Source organism: Olea europaea, chromosome 11, assembly GCF_002742605.1.
Source record: "Olea europaea var. sylvestris chromosome 11, O_europaea_v1, whole genome shotgun sequence".
NCBI classification, from domain to species: Eukaryota; Viridiplantae; Streptophyta; class Magnoliopsida; order Lamiales; family Oleaceae; genus Olea; species Olea europaea.
Genome location: NC_036247.1, coordinates 31,914,512 through 31,923,851, shown reverse-complemented (window position 1 = coordinate 31,923,851; position 9,340 = coordinate 31,914,512). Strand labels below are relative to the sequence as shown.

Here is a 9,340-nt window from a genome sequence, read left to right as displayed (position 1 = left end):
ATATATATATATATATAAGTAATAGTATGGATGATTATGGACTTGTTCTATTTAATTTTTTCGAGCCAAAAGGAAAACTAGTTGGTCAATTCCTAAGGGGTACAGTATTGGATCAATACCAATTTACCATCTCCATGGTGTCCACCTCTTCTTGCGCCTCCAATTAGCTGAACTTGCAACATGTATCATATACTAGTTGGCACACAGGCCTAAAAGAAATCGGACTCGCAGACCCATAATAATAATAATAATAACAGACTCGCAGGTCCAATATTTAATAAGGAGCTCGCAGGTCCACAACAACAATAAGAAGTAAATCAACCATTCAACACATCTATATGGTTGAGTCCATAATCATCCACAAACATTCATCACATAAATATTTCCTATGTATAATATCTAATATTATATGCAATGTCTCATAAATCTAGCAATTATAGTCGTCAAAATTAAATCAAAATTTTGGGATCGAGATAATTAAACAATTAATTAATCATATTAATTAATTAATTTAATTGACGGGCCAATTTAATTAAAATCAAATTTTAACTAAATCCCGAATTAGAGTCCAACTCTAAATCCATAACTATTGGGTGAAGTAATTTAATCAAAATCAAATTTTAATTAATTATTAAATAAGAGTCATACTCTAAGTACTAATTTGCATAGGGAAGTGGTGCTAATTCAAAGCAAATTTTAATTAATGTAATATTAGAGTCCAACTCTAATAAAATTGAATTAATATTTTAATTTAGGACAAAATTTCCTAACAAAATAAAATCCAATTAAGGGTCAAACTAAATATTTAAGTTAAAATCTAATTTTAACAAAAATATAAAAGTCGTCAAATTTTTAAATAAATTTTTAATTCTGGGTCTAAATTAAGGCATGGGTCAAACCCAATTTAAAACTCATTTTTAAAATAATTCAAAATCAAAACCTTTTTGAAATTTTACAAACTTTACCCAAATTAGAAATTAACAGCAGACCCTTCCAAAATCAAAATTTACAAAATAGATCTCTGATTTTAAAATTGCAAATTGACCCCATTTTTGTAATTGCAACCAGGGGCCCCTAATTACATTATTTGCAACAAAGGCCCCCGTCTCCACCAAAACCCTAAACCTAAATTTTTTTTTTTTTATTTCTTTTCACCGGCACCGCCCAATTGAAATAACCAGCAGCGTATCGCGCTACCGGTTTGTAGCGCGATAGCAGCGCCTGCCGCGCCGTGCGGCTGCTCCGCCTGCCTCTCGACCCAAATTTTTTTTTTTCAAGAACAGATCCAAAAAGACAAAAAATTAAAACTATATTTGCTAGATTTAGGAATGAACGTGATTAAACTAACATTTAATTTAATCAACACGTTAAACAATTCCTAACAAATACAAAGTTGGCTCTGATACCACTATAGGGAATTTACTTAAACATGCACAGCGAAATTTAACAAATTTCAATTCCTATTCAGGATTCAACTTTGTATTTAGATAAAAAGTGTGATAAGAAATATACATTTTCTTGTAATTTGCAAACTCCTTCGCGTTATTCCTTTCCAACAGCTTGAATCTGCCTCCCACAGCTGTCCAATTGTCCATCCTCTAATGAAATCCACATAGAGAATAGACTGCAACTGCTAAGGTTTCTCTCTTATGCCAGCAAGAATAATGAAAACCCTTATGGACCTCAAACCCTAGCTTTGTATATATATAAACCCAAACGGACCCGGTCCGGTCCGGTCCAATATTTAATTAATCCAATTAATTAAACCCGGTCCGTGAATTAATTAATCCAATTAATTAATTCGGGAATATAAATAACAAATTCAATTAATTAATTTATCCAACGATTGTTAAATTAACCAATTGACAATTTGCAATCTTCCAATTCTCTTTTGTGTGCGACTCATTAGATTCCCGACCACGATGCCTAATGTCGTGAAATATTATTTTTGATCTAATCAAAATTGATAAATTAATACACCATTTTAATTTATCGTCAATTCACACTCGTTGTCCCTGATTGACATCTAGCAATGTGTCAGGGCAATACATGTGACGAAAAATATCACGTGGTATGACAAAACCAAATTCGTTTGTTTACCGTGAAACTATTATCCCTTTGTCAATACGATCCGATCAATTACGAAATATGAAATTGTGTCAATCTCGATCATTGATTATATCTTTCACTCCACTATTAAGTCAATATAAATCGAAAAGTCCTTTTCGACTTATGAGTACACCTTGACCAAGGATTTCATCATCGACTTAATTGAATGAAACGCAGATCATAATCTCCTACTATCTAAGAGTGACGAATCCTTTATTGATCAATCACAACCTTCATACGATTTTTGACGAACCCGAACGATGTCGTATTAGTGGCCCATTTCAGAGCAACATCCAACACCGCCAAAATATGACTGTCCTCATATAAGGTACCATGACGACCTCAAGTCAAAGGACCAATTCCACTACCGAACGTTAGAGATTAGCCACTAACATTCAGATAGTTATCCATGTGGAATCTCTTAGCGGGTCTCCAATATTTTGTTCTATAACAAGACATCCACGTGTTCATTTAAGTGTCACCACACTTTAGCTCGTGAGATCAGCTACTTACTTCACAAGTAAGAAATGCCACACGTGATGGTCTAACTGTAGTAACGATATCCGTATCTTGTTATTACTTACGACCATGGTTTATTCAAGATCCAATTATATGTAATTTGTATCTCACAATCACAACTCCTTGTGATTAACAGATTACCTAAAAATTGGATTTTCGGATTCTATTATTTAATATTATTTATCACAAAATTAATTTAAATAAATAATAGATCTCGCCAAAATCAAATGCATTAAATATATTAAAAGCGTTTACAATCTAAATCGATTGGATCTAGGGCATAACACTTACACATCCCGCGCGCCCCACCCCCCAAGAGAGATATTAATCAGTTATGCAGACTGCTTTCAAAATTTGTATGCATGTAATATGTATCTCTATCTCTCAATATATTTACCGCAGAAAACCACTGTACAGCATTTACATCCATGTCATGAGCCTTCTCTATCTTCAGAAGTAATTTGTAAAAAGGTTCATCAACCTGCAAACAGATACAAGAAAAAGTAACTTTCAATTATGAAACCAGGAAAAACGTAATGGCAACTGTATAGATATTCAGGAGAATTGACATAATGAAACTGGTTTTCAATGACGTGTGCACATATATCAAAATTTCATTCATTTCGTTTGGTTCTGGTTCTTGCATTGAGTTCTTTAGATGATCTTAATCCCTTTCTTTCACCAAGGTTACATGTGATTCAAATTAGCATATACAAGCACAAAATATTTTTTGTTGATAAACATTGGCCAGAAAAGTTAAAACCATCAAGCTGTGTGAATACATATTAAAAAAACAGATTGTGAATGAATAGGAGGAGAATAAGGTGAACGCATCTTGCTACCTTGAACAATGGACAGAAAAAATTGTGCGATCATGATAACCAAAGAGAGTACAAAGATGTGTCCTGACAAAAGCAAAAGAATATGTATTATCGATTTGCATATTGGTGATTTTCAATTCAAACCAGACAACACAATTTTCATAAAAATACCCCAAAAACAATACGTGTAACCCTTCACATTTATACATTACTTGCTTGATTACATTCGAGATTAAAGCGACCAAATCTAGCAGTGAATTGTAGCAAATGCATTTAATTATGAAGGAGAAAAATATACTTTGAACTGCTAGTACACTATCATTAGAAAAACTTGTGAAAAGAAAATAAGCAACTACCATAAAAGTATCACAACTCAAATAAAATCCTGTATATAAACCAACATCAGTTCCATGAGTAGCAAGTATTGTATCCAATCAAGCAACTGTATAAGTATAAATTACGTTACAATCAGATCAGAATGCTAGTCAAAAACATAAGAGCGCCAACATTAGTACACTATCATTAGAAAAACTTGTGAAAAGAAAATAAGCAACTACCATAAAAGTATCACAACTCAAATAAAATCCTGTATATAAACCAACATCAGTTCCATGAGTAGCAAGTATTGTATCCAATCAAGCAACTGTATAAGTATAAATTACGTTACAATCAGATCAGAATGCTAGTCAAAAACATAAGAGCGCCAACATTTTGGAGTTTAATAATTCAATACATTTTCCTTGCATAGTGAAAATAAATTAATAGTTGTTGAACCACCTCATCTAAAGGGTTAAGCTTTTAGAGATGGGGCCAATTTAATTTAAGTTTTGCCTTCAAGAGCGCCTCCTTGCATGTAAGCTGGGCTGCCGGAGTCATTCTTTTAACAAAGTTTTGACATGTGCACAAATTTTATAAATGGGTAGTAGCGGTACTTTATCCCAGAACCTTTATCTGCCCCAATACCAGTTGTAGAGCCCAGATCACGAAATTGGTTTGTAGAGAAAATATAAAAAAGATAAAACAAAGGGAATTTACTTGGTTCGGCACTTGGAATGAGGTAATGTACAAGGTTTTAAGCCTATGTTGTATAACTTTAAAAAGGACTATGGATGGAGTAGATGGGAAACGGAGTATCCATATAGCTGACCATTTATAAGTATGAGATAAAGATTAATTAAGTTCAGTATTTCAACATTATATAAGATTCTTCCAATTTACCCAATATGTTCTCCAAAGCTTCAATATTTTCTTTCCTTTTTTTATTAACGATCAAATCTAGTACTGAACTGTGAAAGATGCATTTAAATTTTCAGAATGAAGATATGATGTGAGCAACACAATATAATAACATTAGAAGAACTTCTGATGAAGGAAAAAGTAAGCATTGTATCCAATTAAGCAATTCAATAATGCATAACATTATAGTTCCCTTGCATAATGAAAAAATTAATATCAGACATAGACAAGACATGCCGCAACCATCTAACCGTGTTGCCCTTAATTTATCCTCTACTGGTGTCACCTCTACTTATTGACTAAAACTTTCATTTTTCACTTTATCATTTCTATTCTGGCTACATAACCATCTTGGACAACAAAAAAGTTTTCTTCTATGGTTATTCCTTACATTTCAACTTAGCCTCAAGTCAACATTCTAACGAAACTTCAGTTATAAGGGGAAAATGGAAGAAGAAGAAGGAGAAGAGATATATATATATATATATACATATATATACATACATACTTGCATTTTTCCCTTCTACTGAAAAAGCATTCATTTATCAGCTCATGTTTTCATTTCTAAAATGAATTCAGTGGGTATGTGAATGCAATAGGACAATTTGGTGGTTTTTTGTCTAATTTAATTCATCATCATATAAACATTAAGATGAACTGCAAACCGGATATTCCATCGTCATTTGATCTATGCTCAATCAAAGCTCAGCCGCCCTGATACTATAGTTTCATTATGAGTTGATCCCTTTCAGTTTCCTATTTATGTCTCTCCTTTAAATTTCCTCAATTGTTAGTCATTTGACAACTTCTAAACAATAAAGCATGCAATCCTTACATACAGGTGGATAGAATAGCGAGATTGTGAGCATTTCATCTTTGAAGACTCTGAAGTTTTGTTGTCAAGAATCTAGCTGCTAAAAGGTAAATCTTTGAAAGAAAACCAAATATACATCTAATAATATGGAAAGATGGAGAATCAAATGAATAAGCTGATATGCAGCGCACGAAGGTGCATTTCCATCTGCCGACTGCATCCTTGTAATGGCAGCACCCCATATCTTAACGGTAAGATCATCACTGCAAAATCAATGACTACATTACAAGCGTCTTCACAACAAACGTTCTTTGTCATGATTGAAACAGACTTCTAAGACACTGCTTTAACAATACCATTTATATATTAAATGTGAGCAAGCATCATGGAGTGCTCTGCATACCTACAGGAAACCATTTTGAAGTCCACTGAAAACACAGGCAGACATTTTAAGAGTACTCAAAAGTAATGGAGAATCTCGATCAATTATTGATGCACAATCATACATTTAGAGCAACGTAAAAAATTTACAGGCCAGTGAAGCACAGAACATATGACCATGAAATATCAACAAGTACCTGTTGGATTCACCTAAAGTTTGAACACAATGCCAATCATCACTGTCCCCATCCTCAGCCCAGACATACAAGAGTTGGACTTGCCTTAGTTATCAATACCTGATATGTTGAATTAAACGGCAGTTATATTAATGATATTGTAAGTGGCCAAACAAACTTGAATATCTTAAACACCAAGAAAATATTCTTTTTCCTCCTTCTATATATACCTTCATAGTGTTGTCGTAACTACACGAGAGCAAAATATCCATAAAGGGATGCCACTGGACCATTTTCACATCTTGAGTATGTCCTTGCAACACTGAAACGCAGTCAAACTCATTATGGGATAATACTTCCCATATCCACACTGATTTGTCTCGTCCAGAAGTTGCAAGAAGTGAGCCAGACGCATTCCAAGAAACACTTTTAACTTCATTTTCATGACCCTGATGTAAATATAATTTTTAATCATATATTGGGACAATATGGAGTTGAGAATGTCCAACAACAAAGGAATAATACAAACTGGATAACTCAAACCACATATAAATCCACGAGATGATATCAAGACATAAAATCAAATGCAATACCTCTAAGGTCGAAATGCATTCAAAATCATCACCAACATTGTCCCAGATAGCAATGGTGGCATCAAAACTTGCTGTCGCCAACAATTTGCCAGAGGGCAACCAGGACATGATCTAGCAGTAGGGCTGTAAATGGATTGGATCTGTCAAAATTCGATCCGATCCGTTAAGAAAATTATCTTATCCTGATCCGATCTGATAATCTAAAGGATATTTGATTGTTAAATCCATATCCGATTCGTCGTGTTATCGGATATCCGATAACCCGATACAAAATTGAAAAAATTAGAAAAATAAAAATTTTATTCAATTTCTAACCCTAGAATTAAAAGGCCTAGATAGCTTTTTACCAAATTCTTGGCCCACTTATTTATAGATTGTAAATTTTATGATATTTTAATGAGTATCAAATGTGGGAAGTGATAAGTTGAACATAATGAAAGCAATTCCAATGTTGGCTCCTTTGGTTGTTTAGGGCTTGTTTGAGCCACATTATTTTTAAAAAAAAATACATTTTTCAACAGTGATTTAATATCATTTCAATCATATATTTTTCAATAAAATAATATTACACGTAAATTTAAAATTTTTCTTATTTTTTAACCATACATTTCTCATTGATTTGACATAAATAATATATTTTTTTTTCCTAGAATGTGGCTCAAACATAAGTTTGATTTATAAAATAAATTAATTATTATTTTTATCTTATTTTAATTAATAAAAAATTAAATCTCTTCATATATTTCAATTAACAACCTTATACTTTTATATAATATTATTAGTATTTTAAAAATTATGTTTTATTATAATACAAGTTTTAAAATGAAAAAAAGAAAATTATGTGTAATAAATTATGCGATAATATATAAAATATATTATATATTATAATAAATCGGATCGGATTGACCTATATACATATTTGCTCCATTTAGTTAACGGATTATCGAATTTGGATCTTGATCGGGTTATCGGACTGATATCCTAAGTCCATCTCCCGTTAATTTCATTGGATTCGGATCAAAATCGAATCAATTGACATCCCCATCTAACAGTCCTAGTGTGCGTCTCCTCCAAGACTGCCTGCAAAGCAGCATTGTTAGGGGTAAAAAAAAAGCAACCTCACCCCCTCACCACTTTCGATCTACGTTCAACAATACCATTATAAAAGTCTATGATCTTCACTCGAGAACTTCAGGCAGTTTAAATCATTTAAGGCCTTAATTTGCAATTTATGTTGATCAAAGAATAATCTTATATGTTTATACTCTTGTCGACACGTCTCGATCTCAGCAGGTAAACAGAAGCTTGAATGAAGAGAAAAATGAAACCTTTTGCTGGAAAGAGCTTGTGGCGAGATTTTGTTCCCAAATACAAACGGTTTTGTCTCCGCTACAGAAAGCCAATAAGGTAGGAACACCATTGTCTCCACTTCCCAGTTTCCAAGCTACGCTCCAAACCCTATCAATGTGGCCTTCGAGTCACTGAATTTCTCTCAGCTCGAATTTCTCATCGACGAAGTTCATCGTTCTAAAAAGTAGTAATATATAACTTTAAGGTTTTAGGTGAGGACTTTACGGGTGTTTAGACCCTCGAAGATACACGCGTCGCCGCCACCGGTGTTGGGAAAATGCCGTGGACTCATGCTAGCCAGTGCTAATAGACGAGCAATCGGGGAGAAAGTGTCGTATTGCGTCAGGTGGGGGAAAATATCAATAAAGGCCCTTGTAGTCTGGGTATTATCAGGTTGACCCCCATATTTATGAGCTATTGTCAATTTTCCTCATTGGCAATGAAATTTGACACTTTCTATTATCATATTATGTCAAATGAGACGTGTTTGACCTTCAAATCCGTACAACTCAACTGTCAACAAATTCTCATCCATTTATGTGTTAAATACATAGCGTAATACTAGATATGATCTAGTAATCATTTGCATTCTGGCAATTAAATCAAATATCGAGTGTAAAAAAAAAAAAAAAATGGATAGAGTTTCTGTTAAGAGTGCACTATTTTTTGCATAAATTTTGTTTGTGCAAGTGTGGAGGATTTATAGGAGATTTGGGAATACCTCTTACTTGTCCTTTTGACTCTTGTTACCAAGGCTTCTGTCTTGTCATATATAGTTATATATCCAATTTTATGACTTTTATAATTGCTACCTTGTATTGGAAAGTGGTTCCTTAGTTTAGTTATCACGAGAATATTATGTTGTTCCCCGAATCTTTTTACCTAAGGAAAGGTCTGTAGTGAATTATAATGATGATTGAGGGTTTTTGCCTTATTTGAGAAGAACTTACGAAACCAATACTACTTCACCGGTCCATGATAGAGAGATATATAGGATTAGAATTCTCTTCATATGTCAAGCCTCGAGTTCATCAAGTAGCCAACCTCCAAAACGAGAAATACTTCTATGGGGCAGTCGCACTACGTGACAATGAGACCGTCCTATAAGGAAGCACCATCTTGTCGGGGAGGCTACCCAGATGAAATGGGCGGTCGCACCATCCATGTGGATGGTGAGACTGCCCCATGGAAGCATTTCTCCTCCAAAACTGGTTATCTTATGCGTCATAGTGAGGTGAGCCCCGAGTTAATCACGATACATAATGATTCGCCTCCTACTGACATGTGACATTCGGTCCATGTTAGGCTTCCACGTGGTACTTTCGTCGCATCCATATTGAG

General features: G+C 33.8%; 1 protein-coding gene across 9 annotated transcripts; it reads right to left on the bottom strand.

Moving 5' to 3' along the window:
- Positions 1-2,849: 2,849 nt before the first annotated feature.
- Positions 2,850-8,350, bottom strand: LOC111404080 (protein CIA1-like). Of its 9 annotated transcripts, XR_002704645.1 has the most exons (8): positions 7,978-8,350; positions 6,650-6,789; positions 6,287-6,505; positions 6,078-6,176; positions 5,856-5,927; positions 5,525-5,762; positions 3,471-3,533; positions 2,850-3,109 (listed from the first exon to the last, which is right to left on the bottom strand). XR_002704645.1 is itself a non-coding variant. In XM_023032810.1 (5 exons), the coding sequence occupies exons 1-3, from the start codon at positions 6,755-6,757 to the stop codon at positions 6,132-6,134; spliced, it is 372 nt and encodes a 123-aa protein (XP_022888578.1). In that variant the 5' UTR covers positions 6,758-7,180; the 3' UTR covers positions 2,850-3,109; positions 3,471-3,533; positions 6,078-6,131. The 9 variants fall into 9 exon arrangements, 1 of the variants encoding a protein (XP_022888578.1); XR_002704646.1 differs by lacking the exon at positions 7,978-8,350 and having other exon boundaries at positions 5,525-5,777; positions 6,650-7,180; XR_002704643.1 differs by lacking the exon at positions 7,978-8,350 and having other exon boundaries at positions 6,650-7,180.
- Positions 8,351-9,340: the final 990 nt, after the last annotated feature.

Excerpts from the sequence above, each read along its gene's own strand:
- LOC111404080 (XM_023032810.1), bottom strand. The coding sequence starts at position 6,757 with ATGTCCTGGTTGCCCTCTGGCAAATTGTTGGCGACAGCAAGTTTTGAT. Across the intron at positions 6,506-6,649 it reads AATGCATTTCGACCTTAGAG|GGTCATGAAAATGAAGTTAA; the intron begins GTATTGCATTTG and ends TATTTACATCAG. Across the intron at positions 6,177-6,286 it reads GTTACGACAACACTATGAAG|GTATTGATAACTAAGGCAAG; the intron begins GTATATATAGAA and ends TCAACATATCAG.